Source organism: Daphnia pulex, chromosome 7, assembly GCF_021134715.1.
Source record: "Daphnia pulex isolate KAP4 chromosome 7, ASM2113471v1".
NCBI classification, from domain to species: domain Eukaryota; kingdom Metazoa; phylum Arthropoda; class Branchiopoda; order Diplostraca; family Daphniidae; genus Daphnia; species Daphnia pulex.
Genome location: NC_060023.1, coordinates 9,836,651 through 9,858,765, shown reverse-complemented (window position 1 = coordinate 9,858,765; position 22,115 = coordinate 9,836,651). Strand labels below are relative to the sequence as shown.

The 22,115-nt window shown below is 42.9% G+C and overlaps 2 protein-coding genes and 1 long non-coding RNA gene across 5 annotated transcripts; 1 reads left to right on the top strand and 2 right to left on the bottom strand.

The window, feature by feature from the left end:
* Positions 1-74: 74 nt before the first annotated feature.
* Positions 75-8,672, bottom strand: LOC124196729. Of its 2 annotated transcripts, none has more exons than XR_006875806.1 (5): positions 8,411-8,672; positions 8,076-8,166; positions 1,000-2,055; positions 695-908; positions 75-635 (listed from the first exon to the last, which is right to left on the bottom strand). It is a non-coding gene; the product is annotated as an uncharacterized LOC124196729 (long non-coding RNA). The 2 variants fall into 2 exon arrangements; XR_006875807.1 differs by having other exon boundaries at positions 8,076-8,160.
* Positions 251-3,705, top strand: LOC124196728 (octopamine receptor beta-1R-like). The gene is made up of 3 exons (XM_046591909.1): positions 251-629; positions 702-903; positions 972-3,705. Exons 1-3 carry the CDS (start codon positions 251-253, stop codon positions 2,059-2,061), a joined length of 1,671 nt encoding a protein of 556 aa, XP_046447865.1. The 3' UTR covers positions 2,062-3,705.
* A 6,600-nt stretch (positions 8,673-15,272) lies between the features above and the next one.
* LOC124198324 (delta-1-pyrroline-5-carboxylate synthase-like) lies at positions 15,273-21,663 on the bottom strand. 2 transcript variants are annotated; one of them, XM_046594143.1, is made up of 14 exons: positions 21,359-21,663; positions 21,148-21,293; positions 20,953-21,064; positions 20,684-20,889; positions 20,334-20,609; positions 20,033-20,248; positions 19,800-19,962; positions 18,168-18,544; positions 17,884-18,021; positions 17,175-17,370; positions 16,389-16,540; positions 16,108-16,294; positions 15,929-16,024; positions 15,273-15,749 (listed from the first exon to the last, which is right to left on the bottom strand). In XM_046594143.1, exons 1-14 carry the CDS (start codon positions 21,462-21,464, stop codon positions 15,526-15,528), a joined length of 2,595 nt encoding a protein of 864 aa, XP_046450099.1. In that variant the 5' UTR covers positions 21,465-21,663; the 3' UTR covers positions 15,273-15,525. The 2 variants fall into 2 exon arrangements, with proteins under 2 accessions (XP_046450099.1, XP_046450098.1); XM_046594142.1 differs by having other exon boundaries at positions 20,328-20,609; positions 21,359-21,640.
* Between the last annotated feature and the right edge of the window lie 452 nt (positions 21,664-22,115).

Sequence of the window (22,115 nt, the reverse complement as noted above, 5' to 3'; positions counted from 1 at the left end):
TACTCGATGCAGATGTATAATTTTACACTGTAAAACCTCTGACAAAGAAAAATCTTTAGATAGAACATTGAAAATTTCTTTGAAAACGTCTTTTTGTATTTTTGACTAACAGAAAATTACATCAGGACCAATTTCTAGATCTATTTCTGTCTGTTGTGCATTTGCCGTTGATATCGTTTCGATCGGGATTTTCAATTGATTGCTTTTTCTTTATCTATTTATAGGTCTCCTACCAATAGGAGCGGTCGGGATGGCCATGGACGTTAATACGGAATTGTCTGCGTTGATAGACAACGGCTCGTCGCTGTTCGACGCCACTAGTTATTCGATAATGGACGCTGAGCTGGGCGGAGGTCTCGACGATGGCGACGACGCCGACGCTGCCGTCGATTGGTTCTTGACACTGACTCTGGTCGTCAAGACTTTCCTGATGGGACTCATCATTGCCGCCTCCATTTTCGGCAACCTGCTCGTCATCATTAGCGTAGCGCGCTTCCGCAAATTGCGCATCATCACCAATTACTTTGTCGTGTCGCTGGCCATGGCCGACATCCTGGTGGCACTCGTCGCCATGGGGTTTAACGCCAGCGTCATCATCTTCGGCCAATGGATCTTTGGCTACGCCATGTGTAAGTCTGCAACATAAATCTTTGATTAGTGAATAGACTTAATTAACTTAAATTTCTACGACTACCAATCAGGTGATATCTGGAACAGTTTCGACGTCTACTGCTGCACCGTCTCCATTCTGCACCTGTGCTGCATCAGCGTTGACCGTTACTACGCCATCTCACAGCCGCTCATGTACCCGATGAAGATCACCCGCAAGAAGGTGGCCGTCATGCTGGCCAACATCTGGACTTGGCCGGCACTCATTTCCTACCTGCCCATATTCCTCGGATGGTAAACTATTTTTGGAAAAAATAAAAATCTTTAAACATGGAATTGAAATTGAAAATGAAATGTAATAGGTATACGACGGAAGAACATCAACTTTACCGTGTGCAGAATCCCAACACTTGTCGATTCGTCGTCAACAAAGTTTACGCCCTCATCTCCTCCAGCATCTCCTTCTGGATTCCCTGCGCCATTATGCTTTACACGTATTACCGCATCTACGAAATGGCCTCTAGACAGGAAAAGATGCTGCTCAAGAACGCCGACGCCGCCCTGTTGTTTCGCCAGCAAAACCAGCGTCGCAGTGCCGAGATGGAGCAGCACCAAATCCACCACATGCAACAGCAGCAGATTAATCAGGATCCCGTCTCGACGGCGGCCACTGCAGTCGTAAATTCGGCTGTTAACGGACCCAACAATACGGTGATTGTTTTGCCGGCTATCCAGGTGACCAAACCGGATGTCTTGCTGGAAACAAACGGCAAATCGCCGCAACAAAACGGCAGTGCACAAATTTCCACTTCGATTTCTTCTTCACCGCCGCCACCCCAGCCGGAAAACAAGAGGATCAGCGCGGGTGATCGGAGCGCTTTGCTGGAAGGATCGTCGGACACATGTCGGTACCAGTGTCGAGACGACACGTGCAGCAACACACCGACCATCAGCAAAGACAGCAAACACCTGCAGAAGATCAGACGAGAGCACAAGGCGGCCCGGACGCTGGGCATCATTATGGGGGCTTTCGTGCTGTGCTGGTTGCCGTTCTTCAGCTGGTATATGTCCGTCACCTTGTGTGGTGACCTCTGCTACTGTCCCGACATCGTCGTTGAAGTCCTCTTCTGGATCGGCTATTTCAATTCGACCCTCAATCCGCTTATCTACGCCTACTTCAATAAGGATTTCCGGGAAGCCTTTCGCAACACACTGGTTTGTGTGTTTTGCACGCGCTGTCAAGACCCCCGGGAGCAGCAGCGTGACCAGCAGGCGGCCCTCGGCTTTCACCACCAACAGCAGCACGGCAAAAACAACATGGGGCGACTCAGTGTGGCTTCTGCCGAGAATCAGACGAGCAGGACGATCAGGCATTCCAGCGGCGACACCATCGCCGGCATTGAGCGGATCGAGCACAAGCGACTGACCGGCGTTGCTGTCGAGAACCTTTAGAAAATATTTCGGGATTAGACGACTTATAAAAATCAAACGGACAACATCACCAAAACAGAAAAAAAACAAAACGTAAAGAGCTTATAATTTATTTCATGTCGAAAAATCTATTTGTTCGATAGTGTGTGCAAAGACTTCCGCCTGCGCTTCTCTCGTCGTGTAAAATTTGCTAAAAGAAAAAAAAAACATAATTTAAAAAGGCTTTGAAGGCATTTTGTGTTCGACATCCGTTCATTCGTTACGTCACCCGTTTCTTTTATTGATTTTACGTTGTTGATCCGACACCATTCCCATTTATTTGTGTCTTCGACTTTGACCCTCGGCAATTGTTGGTACTAAATTACAGGGACCCCAAAAAACTTTTGTAAATATTAGATAACAAAGGAGAGGAAGAGAAAGATTTTCCCAGTGATGTGTCGATCCGGGTTCGCGTCACGCAAAAAAAGCTTAATCTGTACGATATATTTTTTCAATGTTTTTAAACAAGGTTAACACATCACACGTTTTATACACGCCCCAAAGACGATGGTTCACGTTTTTGATTTACTTAAAAAATAAAGACAAAAAAAAGTTAACTAGTTACCTAATCAAATTTAAAAAGTTGGGGAAAGAAACGCGCTTATATTTATCGACATATATGACGATATATTTTCGAATCAAAGGGATATTATAAAACACACCGATATTATTATTACTGTGCAGCGTAACGTTGGTGTGTGAAGTGAGCTGTCGTCTGTTGATCGTTAACTGAAACAAATGTTACCCAAAAAAGCAAATGTGGCAATTCAAGTGTGCTGAATAAGAGGAAGAATAACGAGTTTTAATAGTCATAGGTTCTTTCCCAAACGCATTCGACTATAAAAGACACAAATGACGATTAATCTCTCTTTTCCACCTGTTTCTCCGCCTTTTTCTAAGTTTTTGTATTTCCCTCCTAAACCGATTGAATTGAAACAAGAAACTTAGCCCAACCGAGAAAACAGAAATTCGTCTAAATGAGAACTGGGCCACTTGTAATACAATATTGTGTCTGTGTGTGTATGTAACGCACATATCCCTCCCACACCATTCTAGTCAATTGTTTTCCCTTTTATACACACTGCGAAACTAACATCTGACGAAACATCACGCTCTAAATTGGCGCTATTGTTCCCACGGATTCAATTGTTCGAATAAATATTAATACCGTATTATTCGATCCTCGTCTATCTCAAAACAAAATATACCACACCCAACAACAAACAAAAAACTTCAAATGAAAAAAAAAAAGTGAATAAAATAATAATTTTTTCGATGGTTATTTATAATGCGTAACACCTCTCCCCTCTTGGTATCTAATGTTGTGATTTCATTTTTCATCATCGATGCTGACATGATTTCTCTCTTGTTTTCAAATTGTGTTTTCGACCCCATACCCCCAGATATGCCCCGGTCCTCCTCTCACGTGATGAAAAATGATATGACCCGCGGTCTCGCTGCCGATACCAAAAAAAAATGAAATGGAACTGGGCGAGTTTCTAGCCCGCATACATTTACATAGCGATATTATTATATGATACACCTCTGTACATGATTCCGTGTCTTCTATTTCTATATATGAATATGATGTATGTGTAAATATTACAAGTAACGTCTATACTATGACATGGACTAAAATTAATCAAATAAAAACCAAAATAAAAATTCAAAAAATAACTAGCCCAAGTTATTCTTCTTTTCAGACGTTAAAAAAGACCTTCGAAAACTTTAAGACTATTGGACAAAGTATAAAAGCCATTAGGAAAGTCAAAGTGTGAGGGTTTTTTTCTTTGGGAGGAGTTTGCCAATGGCTGCTGTACGACAACCAATGAAACGTCGTCGGATGTTACAGAGGAATGAAAACCGGAACTTGCCTAACTCCCTACGGTGCCGATGGCTGTTGTGTGTCTGGTATATTTATTTACTTCCGGGAAACGGTGGGCGGAAGTGAAAGAAGAAATAAGACTATCGCGCAATGGCGCACTGCGGCTGCTGCTATCACATAGGATGTATCCTTATACAGTGACAGATCCTTTGCTGACGGCTGATGTGGCGACAAATCCGAGCAGATATACAATCGCTAACAAGAGCCGGTGAAGGGTGAACTGCATTTAATTCATCGTCTCATCCGTACGTAGTCTTTATTTATCGATCACGCCAACTGCATATGTCCTACTAAGATGCTGTCTGTGATGACTCATTATACTATGGATGGATGGATGGGTGTGGCCGAGGGATCGATAACCTACTGGAACACAATCCATGAATGGTGCAGCGGGCGGGAGCGGGGAAAAAAAAGCGAGAGAGCTGCGTGTTTCTTTCTTGGAAAACTCCCCACGTGCCATCATCTTCGCCCAGCTCCTTTACTTTGCGTCTCACTTGGCATATTCACTCAATAGTAATTAACAGGATTGAAATGTAACTGAACACGCGACTGCGCTAGCGACAGGCAAAGAGATGATTACGTTCATTCACAAAAGGGCACGACTTAGAGCAGTAGCATGCACAAAGGTTTTGTAAAGAAATAACGATTGTAATCACACTCGAGAAATAATAATAAAAAACTTGCTGGTGATCCCTCCAACCGTGGCTGGAACGGAACTGCCAACATCCACCAATAGGAAGAAAAGAGATTCCCATATTATTGGATTGATTGAGTCTCTGTCACATTTCTTCATCCACTTTTATCCCAGCATTTACAAAAAGAGACGTCGAAATCATCCGGAAAAGGGAATTTCCTTCCGGTAACTCTCGACTACAAAAAAAGGGGGAGTAAGGGTCCACCTAATTGATGCCATCGTCAGGGAGAATTCAAGCTTAAATCTATCATCGTTTTATTTCAAATTCAAGAGAACTTGTCAGCCTTTGCGATCCTATTAAATTCAAATTTGCACAACTTGTCTACTGTCAAGATGTTGGCAAAGAGAAAAAAAATGAAAACCCCAAAAGACTAATAAAAACAACAACCTATACAAATTCGACATGAGCTAGGACAAACAAAAAAAAAAGGAGGAATTTTCTGGCTGTTATGGGAAGTAATTTTTTGTTTGTTTGTTTTTTTTTCCTCTTCTTTCTGCTGAGGAGATAGAGGCGAAGGGTTCTTGTGGCTGAGTGCTCTTACTTCCCGTTCTGTCTTCGACCCAAAGTTAATTCCATCTTCTTCTTCATTCTCTATATTGCCGGAACTATAAAAACGGGCTCCGGTCCAAATCAGGCGAGAGTGCATAGTGGTTTCGCGGTTATGGCAGTCATATCGTGTGTAATATAGTATATAGCGCAGTTATCAAATAAAAATTTGTTTTTATGCAGTACAGTAACGGGGATCCCATATTACGTAATAAATAGCAGTGCCGACGAGCGCAAATAGAAGACGTCCACCCTTTCAAATATAGTTTGCTTGTACACACCCACCCACCCCCAGTGATTACGTCAAAAGGACGAGCGAGTGAATAGACATTGAAAGACGGGAGAGAGGATCAGGAAAAAGTTTTACGACGGCCTCGTTTTGTCACTTAATCGGCAGTGTCAACACTACTCTCCAACCCCCCTCCCCCTCGAGCAGCACTGCAGTTGGCGGCGTCAGGCCCATACAGATACTTCTAGGCTTATGGACTCTTCACTAAATTACCAGTCATCATCGCTTGTTATTAGAATTGCATTTAGAGATGATGAAGGCACTATTTCATGTCGAGGACTCTGCCCCAGAGTCCGTCGATTAGCGCACAGCCTATAGCACCCAATGGCTTTGTGCTACCACACGGCCACAAAGAGAAAAAAGTTGACGATATTTTTAGGGTTTTTCCTTAGAGTGAAGGAATATAAGAATGAATAAGCCATCCATCTTGAGCCACTGGAGCCAAATGCTGCATAAGATAACCGTGACTTAAGCACCACTAGCCCTCAAAAAAGGTTCGCACAGTGGCTTTTGAACAGTGCTACATCACTTTGACCGATCCTCGGCACACCAGTCGTCCCTTTATTTAAAAAAAAATCCTCCTCCGCTTGAGCTTCGTATAATAATGCCAGCCGCGATCAATGGACTCCTGGAGTGAAAAATCAATGCCCCTCTTCTTCTGCCACCCGTGCAGTCTGGCAAAATGTTAGGCGTGTGCGATAAACGGATGAAAGGCATTCATTCAAGAGAAGTGGCTGAGAGAAAGAGAAAAAAAAAAGTCGGAAGAGTGAAACAAACAATCGATGGCTGAGAAAATCAAGTCAAAGCCCGGCGTCAAACAAGGAATCAAATATATCTAGCGCTACGCACATATATAAGATCTGAAGCGCGTTATTCAATATTTGCCTACTCTCTTTTCAGCTTTCTTCTTTTTTCTCTCCCCCACATCTACCGTACGCACATACGTTCCATAGCTGTGGCACGAATATGTCTGTATATATATAAAGCACCCCGGATTTCCTGGTCGCCGTCCTCCCTATACAGTCTGCAATTGTTTGAGAATAAGGATTCAGATATGCATACGAGTCACAGAGCACGAAGCATTGACTTGATATTCCCCGTGTACACAGCAGCAGCAGCAGTAGAAAAAGGGAGAATTTATAAGTTACGCGATCGGAGGGCGCTCTGTCTTTATTCCGCATTTCCAAATCACTCGAGCTGGTGCAAACAATCCGAGCGGAAACGCTAGATATTCATATGTATTCGGAGCTCTAAAGAAGAAGAAGAAGAAGAAGAAGAAGTCAGCAGTCTGCACCGTATCAAGGCCCTGTGTGTGTACTTTCGTGCATGGGAAACTGAAGCAAAGAGAGGGAGCAACAGCGCAGAGAGAGAGATGGAATGCGAACGTGCACGTTCTAAAGTTTGCTGCTGCTTTTCCCAGACTAAGAAAAAAAGCGACCCGTTCCACCAGTGCACACGAATATTCGCCTGATTTGCATTGGGAATCCCATTCCGGCAACGCTTGATGGCCCGCATGTAAGTGAGAAGGACGCCCAAACTGAAAAACACACTTCTTATTCAAAACGGCTAAACTGCATTCCTCAAAAGATAAAATAAAAGATAGCCTACTGTATCCATAATATGGAAAACTTTGGAGATTACGCCTACTGTGTGTGTGTCTAGGCTCTAGAGATTGAAACGGGATCGAGTGATGCCGAGCCCTAACACGGTTACGCGATTACGATCATGCGACTGTATTCACTCAACCGGTTCAAATTTATTTTCTTTATCTTACAGCGAGTCCTTGGGTTAACGAGCCGTTTCGTCATCTGCCCGCCGTTCCCAATACTGTTCCATCACATTCAAGTTTTAATCGGATTTCAGAGAGTTCAACGCAGTCGCACCATCCATTTGTAACTCACACACACACACACTGCCGATGTAAAGAATGAATTGATCTCACTCTCCAACCTAATCACAAAATTCTTGGAAGATTACGTTACTTCGGTGGCAGACAGTCCAAACTTGTTTGGGCTGACTCCAGTCTTACTTATCATCCTCCCCCCCCCCCCCACGCCCACGTCTTATTGCCGATGGAAAGAAGAGACGGAAGCAGCATATTTCTATAAAAAATACAGTTCAGATTTCTTTCGTGGACATCGTTAGTTACAATGTAGGCCCTATAGGCGCCTATATAAGAGTACAGTTCCGAACTTTTGCCATGAAAAAATTTGCACAAGGTGCACAAGAGTAAGTAGATCATGTTAGACTTACGCTTTAGCCCCGGTAAATTCTTTAATCGAACAGTCAATTGCGTGTAATCAAGAAAACGTGAAAAAACTCTGCCCTAAAAGAGATTCCTAACTGGATAATATCGACACAAAGCATGGATTCAAACGCAAACATGAATCCCAGTCCGAGACAGCAAAGAATCGAACGAAAAAGCTGACAGACAAAACGTCTATCAATAGTGTCGGGTCTCGTTCAAGAACGCAAACAAAACTCAAGAAAATCGAGCTCAAATCTTCTTCTTACATGACGTCATATTCCCTCAAGTTTATGCACCCATTAGGCAACAAAAATAGACTTAAGCAGCACTTACTTTAAGAAGATCCTCGATGGCGTTGGCGCGCATTTTGATTGTCCAATAAAGTTGAGCGGCGTGGGCGGACAGGTGGATGTCTCCTCTGCTTCTACCGAAAATAATCGATTAAACATTTTGAATATGAAACAGGCTTGAGAATTTCAGGTGCTGGAACAAGACGACGCCTTCGTTAAAAAATGTACACAAATGTACACATTGAACGTCGTGAAAAGGGAAACACGAGGTTTCACACGAAAATGCCAACACACAAAAAGGGCAAAGCAAATTGTTAATTATGGAAATAGTTCAATTAAAATTGGACGAAATCAGCAAATAAGTAAAACGATACTCACATTTATTTTGACGAAAATTCTTTTCACGACGAACTCCCACGAAAGCCTCTGGCAATTTTCACGTTTTTGGTCCCTTCACTGCGTGCCATTATTTCGCCACCATTGTCTCTAGTTCTCCATCAAATCTTTCACTTTTTCTTGACAAATCAGATACTAACGCTCTGATATCGATACTAGACAGTCACAAAGTCACATGGCGAAGATGAAATTAAATAAAAAGATGACTGCCAGTCGGACAACATTTTGGCTAACGTTTCACCCAGACGACAAAATGAGAACTGACCCAACATTGTACTTGACTAAAAAAATTTTTTTTTTTGGGGGGGGGGATCGTTTTTCCCTCCAATCGGCAATTTGCATTTTTTCTATTGTCTAGGCATGTTCTTATTTTTCTAAGAAAAAAAGGGGAGGGTAAGCAAAACCATTTGACAACCATTTTGTTTTTTTTCCTTACCCAACCCCCGGTATTCATTTTGGTTCTTATTACCTGGAAATTCAGCCAAAGATATTCGAGTAATTTGACTATTTGAGACTTGTATGCCTTTCACATTCACATCAGAGCTCCCAGGTGAAAAGGTTGTCTCTCCGCAAGTTTGTTTTTAAAAAAGAAAGCGACTTAATTGCATTTCGGTGGTTTATATTCACCGAATTCCAGAAATAGTCTCCCACTCACGTTGATTGCCATCGTCTACCGCGTTGTCAAAACCATTAGAAAACAGCCGAGACAACTATTATCTGTTATTATTCCCACGCTGTTATGAAAATGTTATGTACACTGCAGAGGCTCGAAATGACAAAACAGCTTATTACGCATAGTTTAAAGAGACCCTATCTCGTGAAAATCCAATCAAATAAAGACACACGGCTGAGACGACGCTCAATGTGTTTCCGGGTTGCGTAAGATCGTTGCCGTGATGATGTCACGACGCTCAGCCCATCAGAAAGGAAACAAAAAAGAATCACGTTCTATATTTAGCCTTTACACTCTTGTCGGGATATAATAATCCCCCACCATGTTCATGGGGTTAAAGATCTCCGTGAGTGTTACGTGTGAGCCCACATCTAGAGCAAAACAAAACAAAAACCTTTTTTAGCTATGGGCACCGTGATGACCGCATCACGTTCCGTATTGCCATGTAGCATGTGAGTCCCCATTTGGTTCGTTTCTTTATCTTTTGTTTTATTCGATTGTTAAGAAAGGGAAGCCATATATATATATTGCGTCCCGGATACAGCAGTTACAGCCGACAAATGCAATACATGAGCTGGACCATCATTCACGTAGTAGAGAAAAAGAAAAACGGGCAACTGTTTTTATAAAAAGCGCATCAGCAGGCAAGTCAAGAAAAGAGAAAGAGAAAAAACTAACCAAACGAAAAACAATGCAGCCCCTGGGAAATCTGCATCATGGGTTATATATATCGGTCTCGACTTGTGTGTATAGAGCAGTATAAGAAAAAGGGTGGATAAAAACTTCTTCTTCCGACTGTCTTATTGTTTCCTCCGGTTTGTCAAGTGCGTATACACATAATTGATAACTATGTATATAATATGCGCGTCTGCTATGTAACGTTATAAACAGCTTCGCATTGAGCTCACCGAATAAATGCTACATAACCTTTTAGACTTTTTTTGTAGCTTGATCAAGAATTAATTGGAATGAATAGCGCCCTATTTGATTTTCAATCGATAAATATGTCAGCTCTTCCCTGAAATCACATTTAAGTATTATAGTAGAAGCTATAAAAAGATAGGGCCAGAAATAAGAGGATCACGGGGGGGGGCAGGATAAGATCTCAACGTCTGTTTTGGTAATATTAGCATGTGAGGGCCGCGCGGCTATATCTATACGTAATACCAGTGATGGAGATGGATTGCATTCATATAAACATGTGAATGTCACAGGCCGCCGCGGAATCGAAATAATTGTCTCCATCGATCTGCTGCTGCTAGTGTGGTAGAAAAAATAAATCAAATCAAAAAATCTCCGGGAATTCACGAGCCTGTATGTAGTATCCAAATTCACGTTAGAATGTAAAAGTGACATAATTTTTCCTTTTGGGTTGCGCGCAAGAGTGACGAGATGCGACAATTCGATTTCAGTTTGACGGAGCGTCGGCGTCGTCTTGGCGGCCGGGAGAAATATAAAACAAGAATTCCGTGAAACGTGAAAGAACCGACAGCTCCAAAACACACGCAACAAAAAAATCTTTCACGGAGGTTCTGAACGGATTTCTGGGAAATGAAATCTAGAAGACTATACTTATAACTATAGGAGACACCATATAATATTAGATTTTGTTTTTCAAGCTCCGTTATATATAGAAAACGACGATCCGTTTAAAAATCAAAATGCTAAGGGTGTTGTACCGTGACTTTTCTCATTGAATACCTCACTCTGCTGGTAGTAGGTGGTAGGCCTACACACGCAGCCTACATAGACGTAGGCGTGATGCCAACGGGAATAGTTCAAAGAGATAAATTGCGGAGACACAAGCAACTTTGGATATGCTACCAGGGTACCTACGTCGAGTTTTCCACATCTATATAGGGGCTGCTGCTGCTGATGTGGGACGCAATTGCCGATCGATATGCCTAGCTCTCTCCTTACTGTGCACGTCTAATCGAAAGAAGAGGGAGAATTTGGACAGAGAAGAGGCACGGACATCAGAGGGAGACACAAATCAGTCGTGTCAGCGGGTCCGTTTGCAAGCAAAGATGTGTCCTGCACACATTGTCGCCACATGATTACATTTATACAGACGAGCTATATAGAACTGTGTGCGGATCATGCGGGGAAATGGTCCAAAAGGACGATCGACACCGAGGCATTCAACTGTCACGACGGAAATCTTTGGCGATTTCTCACATTTTCAAACGACGCGCCACTTTTTTATTTCCCAATTTAGTTGTCTGCGCATACAACGCCGCCGGCAACATTTTCCAATCTAAAAAAATTGGATCTCAATTTCATTTTTTTTTAAATCTAAATTAAAAAACATATCTTTTAAATATTTGAAAATCAAATGACATTTTCACTGAGCACTAAGTTTTCCCTGCCAAGGATTTTAATCAAGTCATTCATTAGCGATCCATTGTAGATTCAAACGCCTTCGCCATGTTCAAACATGTACCAGTTAATCAAAATCGATTTCGTCTATCATGTATAGGCTCTGACAGCTTTATTTTTTCTTCTAAATCGAATTGATTTTTAAAAATTGGGATTTTCTTTATTCCACCCTTTCAGGTGGAAGTAGATATATAAATATACACACACATGTCTATATGATCCGTGAACACGGTCCTTTAACCTCCCTCCCGGAGCTGGGTCTCTATCTTCACGTTAATGACTATAGAACACGCCATGTTATATACATAGGATGGAGGACAACTTCAAAGACACATCAAAGACATGGAAAACTTATTCTCAGTCGACATGTACAGTATACTAGGACGACATCGTCGACGACACAGAGAGAGCCGCTCGGATGCGCCTTATTATGCGATTTCGGGAGAGGAGATGTGGATATCGTGTGCAGCAGCAGGTCTCATCCCGGGTTGGGTTTTTTAAAATATAGACCCGTCCCGCGTCCACATCCAGTCAAGTGCGGAGAACAAATAAGAGAGACCGTAATACACACACACGCTGTGCTGGCCAACCGAAAGAGATGACGACTACTAGTGGGCGAGAGCTATTATGTGATTCAGATGCTGAGGTTTTGTAATCCTCGTATAGTGTGTCCCGCGTTCGTAACTCTGCGCCCTTTTGGCGACATCCGAGTCAATTACAAAGACCCCTGATACGATGGGGGCCATCGCATATGATACAGAAATATCATCAAGAGAGCTTGATAATAATAATAGTAATAACTGTGACACACACATAGATATATATCCAAGGACTCGCAGGTATGTATATGTCTGGCTATGTATACTGGACACGTATAAAGGATCCAGGATCCTGTGGAGAAACGCTGATGAAAAGGGCAGCCATGGCGCCCATGCGACGGATATTAATTAGAATTCGGACTCGGTGGATTCCGCCCTCTCACGTCACAGATTTATATAAAATACACAGCCTGGATGTTGTGTTATTGATAGTACATACATACATATAGTACTATATAATACATATACTTAAATAATACGAGACCAGGCAAAACAGGACCCGGTCAAATTGGTACCGTACGCAAGGTATTAATAATACGAATGCGTAAGCCAGATCGTCCCAGGCCCAGGCCCAGGCCACTGCTCGCTGTATATATAACATGTATATAGTTCAGAGCCTCTAATATCAAAAGCTTATTTTCCCATTTTCTAATTACAATAGAGACACTAATCCATCACGTACTTATTTGGCACGGTCCCAGTCGGTGGGAGGATCTCGACGGCCAATATAGCTGGGAGAGAGTGGGCTCACACGAGTCTATATAGGAAAAGGAAACGAATCGATAAAACAAAAGAAAAAGAAATAGAAAAGGCCACGTCGAAAAATAAGACCGAGCCCAACATTCGTAGTCCAATCTACAACGTCTGATATTAATGCGCGGAGGCCAATTATTAATATTGTTGGTTGCAATTGTTATACAGACGTTCGGTTAATACCTTCGGTCTCTATGATATGGAAGATTAAGTCGGACGGGAGGAAACTTACAAAAAGGTCAGAGCTTATTACATATACCAAATACAAGTCTAGAGTTATCCGGAGGCCGTAAAAATGCGACAGGTAGTCTATCTATCTTGGGAAGGAAAACAAAAAAGAAAGAGACACAATCTATCTGTGGAAATATCAAATATTTGTCACATGCAAATCAGTACTACTTGAATACATATGATATTATTGTTTTTTTATAGTTTTTTCGTCCACCCTATCTTTTTTTTTTTTTGGGGAGTCATTTTAAATATTAGTATTTGGATAGATGCACTCTGCTCTCTAGTCTAGACACCATCCACTTGACTGTTTACATATTAAACGTGAACTGGAGTGAGCCGGAATCCGCCGGAATCCCCGAACGAGTCCCCCTGTTTGCTTCTATAGGGCGAATGGAAATTCAATCCCCCTTTTTCTCTCTCTTATTTTTAAAGAGACTAATAGTTGATCAGATTACTCATGTAAGATTCCCCCCCCCCCACCACCCTTTATTTCGTTGCATTATTTCGATAGGTGAAAACCCAACGATTCGCGGAAATCCCGAGAGTGACCGCACGAAACATTCTCCACGTGCCGACCTTCTTCAATGGATAATGAAATCATCAATAGTTTGAGTTCACCAATCAGCAATCGATGGCTTTAGATGCGATCAATCAGGGCGGATCCCCGCCGCCGATCCGCCACACACACAAAACAAAAATCTTTCTGTTTGTTTAGCGATTGTTTTGTACGTAATATAGACTTGATTTGTGCTGATTATTGGCAAAAACGATCCTTTTGTCTGATCTCGTTCAGACGTCTCGCACAGCTGTGCTCCCGTTTGACATTCGACTCTGCACAATTCAATATGCGCATCTATATCCTTTTTATTTTTCAATTAATTCGAGCTGGGGGAACTGCAGCAGGGAAAGACAAAAGGAAGGAAAACGAAAAGGGCCGGAATGGATAGCCCTATCTCTATGTCATCACGACGACGGCCCCTCCCTGTTCTATGTATAGTTGAAATGTACAATGCCTGACGTAATTATTTGATACTAAAACTAAACTATTCTAGGAGTGACACACACGCCTCCGTTTTCTAATTAGAAATCTAAATTGCGATGCCCAAAAAGCCTCTTTTGAATGAATTTGCCTAATTCGTTTTGTAATACTGCGCTGAAATATTGGAAGCCAAAAGGGGGCCAGGCGTATGTACACAATTGTACACTATTACGTCAAATAAAGGTGTAATAAGGACTACTATAATAAGTAACAAAGACATCTAAAAAAGAGAGATGCTGTAGGGACGTTTGGAAGCCTGGGATGAATGCCCCCGCCCCCCTTCAATGACATAGGGGCGTAGAGTCCATTGAACTGTGTGGGGACACTATTAGGCCTCCATGTGAATCCCATTGAAAGCTTTTTCTGCACGAAAACTAAAATAAAAAGAGATAAGAGTATAGATCTATATACCACCCGCATGGAGGCCCAGCAGTTGCCTCTATGTGTGACGTGTGCGTTGATTTTGGCTATACCCAAATCGAATCACATCCACCCACCCATCCAGCCCAGCAGCTCGACTGGCATAGAGAAATGCGGGGGGACATTTTCTGTTGCTATCCATGTTTAAAAAAAAAAAAAATGATTACGTATTTACTCCGGTTGCAGGCCTATATACCGAATCGACCTACATTCGCTACTACTACTGTACATCATCATCTTTCGCCCTACTTCTATAACCCAACTCTCTATGTTCCAAAAAGGATCTTTTTTGATTCGTTAGTCATTGATCCTTGACGAACGTCTTTTTTTTTCCCTAGTTTGGTCGACTCCGTTTTTGAACATGTCAACAAAATCCCGCCCGGCTTATTCATCAGCGTCCCTATCAACGGATATCTTATATCAATCGCACACAAAAGGAGAAGGGGGGGGGGATTTGTACACATACAGTATACCTACTACAGAGTAGACTGAAAGGGAGAAATAACGAATTGATTTTCGGGCTCCTTGTTTCTACAAAGGGATTCGACCGACGTCAAAGCAATTGTAACTCGAGAAAAGGTTTTCAGAGTCCGGACTTAGTATAGATGCGCGTATGCCAAAGGTAAACACACACAAGGACTCGGGAGATAACATTCAATAGAAACCCGACCTATAGCCAAATATCTGATTCTCCCTCTGGCTCACAAAAATACATTGTCCAACTCAGGAATAATAATTAATCAAATAAGATTTTCAGTTATAACGTCAATAGTCTTTGCTGGTTACTTTTCGTTTGTAAATGTTTATTCGTATAGTGATTTTTAATTTTTGCGGGTCCGCCGAGATAACGGACGGCCCATTCAGGTGTATACAATTGCAGCCAAAAAAAGATGATGAAGAAAATAACTCAAAATCTTTGTCCTTCTTCCGGTGCGGAAGAAAACGGAAAAGAAAAAGAAGAAAAGTTTCGGTTACGCACAAAATTGTTGGAGATGAAATGACGTCAATTGGCCCGGGGATCTGAGTCTGTCGTGACGGCGGGACGACGTTCAGGCGTCGAGGCATCGAGTGGCAGCGATTGATGGAGGAAACTTTTGCCGCAATTGGGAGCGAAATCAGAGGCCGCATCGCCCGACCCGCGTAGGATCCACTTGGACGTGAGCAGACCTTCGACGCCCACGGGTCCGCGGGCGTGAATCCGCCCCGTGCTGATCCCCACTTCGGCTCCTGATCATTGCGCAACACACAAAGCCATTAGGAAATCAATAAGAAATTTTAAAAAAAGATGAAACAAAAGACAAAGCTCTTTAAAAAAATAATCAAAAGAAAATGATCAAACGATCATGACGGAGATTATTTCCATCCAATATCACTGAGGCACCACAAAATGGCGGAATTTCTTTTACCCAATCCGAAGCGGTAGCCATCGGCGAATCGCGTGCTGGCATTGTGGAAGACGCAGGCACTATCCACCGCGTGAAGGAATCGTTCCGCTTTCTCTCCTGCGCATCCGGAGAAAAAAACAAATTTGAATTTAAAAATATTTTGGCGGGAAATTTGAAATTTGAAATTTTTTGAATTTTACGGTTTTCCGTGACGATCGTCTCAGTGTGAGAACTTCCGTAGCGATGGATGTGCTCTACGGCTTCGTCCAATCCCTTGACCACTTCAATGGTGCACTCGAGGCTTCCGTATTCCGTGCGCAGCGATTTGGCCGGCGGCGGACCGAACGTCAGGTGTTTGCTCAATGACGGACCGGCGAAAATCTTCACCTGCACAAGGGCGGGGGACATGGAAAATGGACAATTCAAGTTATGTTTTCATCAGCAGCAGACAATATAGTTGCCCAACACACAACACACATACCCCTTCATTCTTGAGCATGGTGCAGACTTCCGAGAAGAACGTGCCGGAACTCGACGTGCCATTGCCTCCAGTGTTGCCCAGCAGGTCCTCGTGAATCAGCAGAGTTTCCATGGCGTTGCAAGCCGACGGGTAGTCGCATTTGGCATCTCTCACTAATCAACAATTTCAACGTGTGCACAAAATTGGCAAAAAGAATAAAGAAGAAAAACAAATTAGACGGGCTCATAGCCTCATAGCGTGTACGTGCAAAGGTTAACAGCGTCTCATCTTGTGCAATCCAATCGAGGGAAATTAAGCCCATCTGCCCGCCTAACTTGAACAATCCACTCAAAAGTGGAAACCCACCCCGCCCATTTAAGACAGTTTTGGATCCTCTTGTGGTGGGCACAGAGTTCTGACATAAAAGTCCCTTGTACTTTGCCCAGTCAAAAGTTGATTGTTCGTCCCAGTTCAAGGAAGACGGCCAGGGAAAATCATTTTCAAATTGTCACACACAAAAGTCCCCGACGCCTACAAACTAGACAATCTAATCATCCAACAGATTGGACTACTACTACCCCCTCACTGCTCCAAGTAGCGCACGCCTTTGTTGAATATTCAAATGATTTAGTCACGCTAGACTAGAGAATTCCCGATATATTTAGACGACTTCTCCTATACCCTCGAGAGCAGCCTCTATTTAATAAGTTTCTCATTTCTTTTTTTGTTGTAGACGTAATTTGCGCTTTGAATAAAGAATTAAGAAGTTAATTAAGCAGTAGGCGTCGTTGAAGCATGTGCACATACCTATTTTCAGGGCTCTAATTGGATCGGCTTCGCTGTCGACGTAAACGTGGCAAACGCCTTCGGCGTGACCCAGCACCGGAATGTTGCGGCTCTGCTGCTGGATAGAGCGCACCAGCTCGCCCGATCCTCGAGGAATCACCAAGTCAATGTACTGGTCCATCGTCAACAAGTCGCTGATTTCTTCTCTAGTCGACACCTTTTTTTTTAAAATACAAAATCACAAATCAATACAAATTTTTTCAAAAACATCCCATCTTCGATTTTCAAATTTTGGCGGGAAAGAAAAGAAGAGGGTTCAGTCCGCTCAATACTTTGATGAAGACATCAATCACAAGACACTTTTTGATGCAATTTCACAGTTGAGGGCCATGATTGAGAAGAAGGACTTTTTTTTAAAGATAGTCAACCCAACCGAGCCAGCACAAAAGTTTCCAACCATCAAGGGAGAACTATATAGCTACTAGCCTTTAGATGTCTTTTAAAAAATGACTTTGATCAACGTTCGGATGTTGGCCATCTTTTCTTTTATAACAAACCCACCCACCCCACTCTCCCACAACCATCAATCATTTTTCTTCTCATCTTTTACCCAGTTTATAAATAGAAAAATAAAAAAGGGATGGAGTTACATAAGGTCAAATAGTAAAGAGTCTCCTTTTGTTGTCAAAAAAGTATTCCAAGGATTATGGCGATATAAATAAAGTTTTACCAGGGACACGGCCTGCGGAACACCGGCCGTTTCCAGAGCTTGTCGGACGACATCCATCAGGATTTGATTGGAATGGGTCGCCTCCTTGCCGCCTTTCAGCAGTAATCCATTAGCTGACGCAATCGCCAGCGCCGCCACCTTCAAGATGAAAAATCAATCAATCAATACAATGCGCAATATTTTATTTATTATTATTTATCATATCATTATTATCAAACATTATAAATTAATATAAAATTATTATGAAAATCTAATCATTCGATTGTGAGAATAGACAAATTCACCTGGGGAAGGACGTCTGGTCGTGACTCGAAGATGACGAGCAGGACGCCGATGGGAACCGTCACCTGAGTCAATTCGAGTCCGGTGGCCAGCAGAGTGCGCCGCATGACGCGGCCGACAATGTCGGAGCTGCTGTCGGCGATCTGCTTCAGCCCGTCGCTCAAACTCTTTAATTTGGCTGGCGTCAGAGTGAGACGGCCGCGCAAGGGACCGACGCCGCCGTGTTTCGTCGTGCTCGTCTCGCTCAACACCTTCAAATCTTCCGCGTTGGCCTTCAAAATCTGCGGCTGCCGCTCCAGCAGCATCTCGGCCAAATTTTGAATGATGTCAGAGCGCTGATGGCCCGTCAGGCTCTGCAGCTGGCGGCCACCATCCCGAGCTATTGTCAAAATCGACCGACTTTAATTATTAATAATAGCGCACACACGACAATCAATTACACCTGATCCAATCGACTTCAACCGAAATTGTCGGTTGATATCCGTTGGCCAAAGACAAATTTCCTAATTGAGTGATTGATTGAATCACTTAAAAATAAGGTTTAAGTTGCGGGGCTAATAACCGTCGTAGACGATTTGGTATTGCGTAGTAAATTACGATCGATAGTCTCAGCTGGGCACAAAAGGTGTAGGGTGTGAGAAGTAGGAAGACTGAGCCACCTGAGCCAGGGAAAACGCCTTGGCCAGCTCTAATATGAGCAAGGAATTTCATTATAGCGGACACGCACCAAAGTTTCTGGTAAGCGCTTGAGCTCTCCCCCCATGGTGGCCAGAAGGTCAGACATATTACACTCGGATGGGAATACATATAAGGTGAACGTAGTAAACATATAAATCAAGCTCTAAGCTCTTTGAACATAATAGACTGTCCCGAAAAAGAAATAGCTTCAAACTTAAACTATTCCCAACCAATTCAAATTGAGGAAATGATTCAAAACATCAAGTGAAACTATAAAATAACCAAATGCCCAACACATACGAGTTTCGTCTGGTAAACGCCAAAGTTTTAATCAACGAATTTCAGTGGAAAACAATGCGGACGGCCGGCCATCAAAAGTTGCCAGTCAAAACCGGACCGGTCTAAAATTTCTAACGGCATGCAACCCGGGCAACGACAATAACCCAAACTTGATTACGTACTTGCACCGGTCGACATTTCAAAAAGAAATAAGATTCCCGGCCGCCTTACCAACCCAACCCCGATGATATTTCATATCTCCCGCCGAAATATAAAAAGCTACTCACAAAAGTTAAGCTCGTCTTTTGGGACGTGATTGGTAGACGCCAGATGATACGAAACTTTCCCCTCATGCGTGTCATTCTATACAGCGATGGCCAGCAGCAACTTATCGACGTTAATAATATCAGAGCAAAAGGAAAATGTGGATGATGGCAACATCAAACTAGGGCCGGAACTAGTCGAGCTCGAAATGACCCACAAAAATAATAAATAAATAAATAAATAACCGGATCTTGTTCGTACCCAATAACTTTGGCCGACAAAACTTTGATGGATCGTCTCGGTGATGGACACGCGATCAGGCGGTAACCCAATCTTATTCAGAGCTATGCTATATAGTACTTTGCACGACCCCAAAAAACATGATGGATATTAAGTGTCACCATGTATCTTACCGTGTTCGGCGGCACTTTCGATGCTGACTCCGCCGTTCTTATAGTCGGTGAAGAACGTGCCCAGTTTACGGCCGGCGATGATATTGCGCACAGCGTTCTCGGCCATTCCGTTGCAAATGACGACCGAAATGCCTTTTTCCAGCGCCCAGCAAGCCGATCGCACCTTTGATTAATAAAAAAAAATCAAATTTGTAAATTTTGACAATTTAGGAGTTGAATAAAAATTGTGTTACTTTGGAATCCATTCCGCCTAATCCGACCCGAGATTTCTTGCCGTACTGGATGCTGACAGCGTGTTGGGGGCTGTAAGTGTTGATAAGTCTAGCACCTTCCTCCGACGGCGGACAGGTGTAAATGCCATCCACATCCGACATGAGAATCAACAGATCCGCTTGCACTTCGGCAGCTAAACGAGCCGCCAAACTGTCATTATCCTTGATGCTAATCACCTGGAGGAAAAATGAAAAAAAATATTTAGCCCATTCATATTCACGAGAAATTCACGACGTTGGGCAAAGACTAATTCACTTGTACCCCAGCCAAGTCTTCGTCTGCCAGTGGCGGAGGGGAAACCGCGTCGTTGGTGTTGATGATGGGCACAATGTTGAGGCTGATGAGCTCCGAGACGGTGCTGGCCAAGTGGCGTCGAGTTTCCTCGTTGTAGAAATCCGGTTTCGTCACCAGCACCTGGGCGATTTTCACGCCGTACTGGGAAAACATGGCGTCGTAGAGGCTCATCAATCCAGACTGGCCCACAGCGGCCGCAGCCCTGGGCTCGATGACGAACGACGTTTTGGCGCTACTTTGTTGCTGCATACATTTATAGAATTCAAAAAATGAATTTGTCGTTCAACACGTTACTTTAAAATGATTTGGCAATGTACCCGGTCACGCTGGTGCAGAGTTTCTCTCATCGACATGGAAAGCGTCTGCTCGTGAGCCAATTTCTGTTTGCCAAAGGCGACAGCGCCAGACGTCACCATCAGACATTCACGACCTTCGTTCTGCAGCTCGGCCACCTGTTCGACGATGGACGCCAATCGGCCCAGTGCCAGACCGCATTCGTCCTCCCGCGTGATGACAGCCGACCCTGATTTCATCGTGTCAAAATGTCATGAAAATTTCATAAGTGACGAAAGTGATTTTCACTCACCCAACTTGATGACAACTCGTTTGGCGTTCCTCAATTGACTGCGCAATGCGAACGGAGATTTCAACGACCGTTCCAACGACACGTGAATGGGTCTCTCACTAAACGACTTTTTCTAATTGGATTTAAAAAAAATCAGGTATTTAAAAAATGAACATTTCAATTTAATTTAATTGAATAAAAAAGGTAAATTTTTACTTTGAATGGAAATCGTTCAAAGTTGCTCATCGTCGAGAGATTCCTCGTAGTTCCAATGCGGCCAACGGTCATCAGCTCTCTCAAATTGTAGCGTCCCGACGCCGATGGCCGGTAGACGCCACTCAACACGCCAGGCATCCGCCCACCTTTTCCCATTACCATTTGAGATTATTATCATTTAGAAAAATAAATTAAATTTGTGTTTACTCACCCAACTGAGTCCTGACATTTCGATAGACGGGCAAACGCGTTTTCGTCGCTAATTTCTGGCCGATCATTTTGTCACCAAATCGCCAAGCCGAGCTCATAGAAGCCATTTCTTCAGTTAAAAATGTCAATTAGACAAATGAATATTCTGACCGACTTTCACGTCGGGACAGAGAGCGGGTAACTCACTAACTTGGGTAAAAAAAAAGGTGAAGGGAGGGTTATGTAACGAAAAAACAAACAGGAAAGAGCGCACGTCTTTCAGTCTCGACAACTGCCAACTGACTAAATTGGTTTTTCTATTCTCTTTCTCCATTATAGAATGTGTCATTTGGTATTTAAAGACAAAACTTAAATTTTTCCTTTCTCTTCCCTTAGTAAAAGACAAAAAAAAATATTTTAAAAAAAGAAGGGGAGGAACAACCTATTTGCAACCACCCGGTGGATGCTGTTGGGGGTTTTTCCAGGTAATAATAACCAAAAGAGAACCTGGGGGCAATTCCACGTGACAACAACGTCGCCATCACGTGACTGGGACCAAGTCAGGTCAGGTATCTACGGTTTGAACGTTTCCCTTTCCAACACATTTTATCTCTGTCGACTATTTTTAAAAAATAACTTCTTTTTATTTAGTTTTATTTTTATTTTTTTAAAATTTCAGTCTTTGTCCTGTAGGTCCTTTACCTTGTTTGTCAATATAGGTCAGCGACCGTCAGCGACGATCGTTGATCGGTCAAGCAGATATATAAAAGCATCGAACC

Excerpts from the sequence above, each read along its gene's own strand:
- LOC124198324 (XM_046594142.1), bottom strand. The coding sequence starts at position 21,464 with ATGGCTTCTATGAGCTCGGCTTGGCGATTTGGTGACAAAATGATCGGC. Across the intron at positions 21,294-21,358 it reads AAATGTCAGGACTCAGTTGG|GTGGGCGGATGCCTGGCGTG; the intron begins GTGAGTAAACAC and ends TAATGGGAAAAG. Across the intron at positions 17,371-17,883 it reads TTCCGCAGGCCGTGTCCCTG|GTGTCGACTAGAGAAGAAAT; the intron begins GTAAAACTTTAT and ends TTAAAAAAAAAG.
- LOC124196728 (XM_046591909.1), top strand. The coding sequence starts at position 251 with ATGGCCATGGACGTTAATACGGAATTGTCTGCGTTGATAGACAACGGC. Across the intron at positions 630-701 it reads GATCTTTGGCTACGCCATGT|GTGATATCTGGAACAGTTTC; the intron begins GTAAGTCTGCAA and ends ACTACCAATCAG. Across the intron at positions 904-971 it reads CTGCCCATATTCCTCGGATG|GTATACGACGGAAGAACATC; the intron begins GTAAACTATTTT and ends GAAATGTAATAG.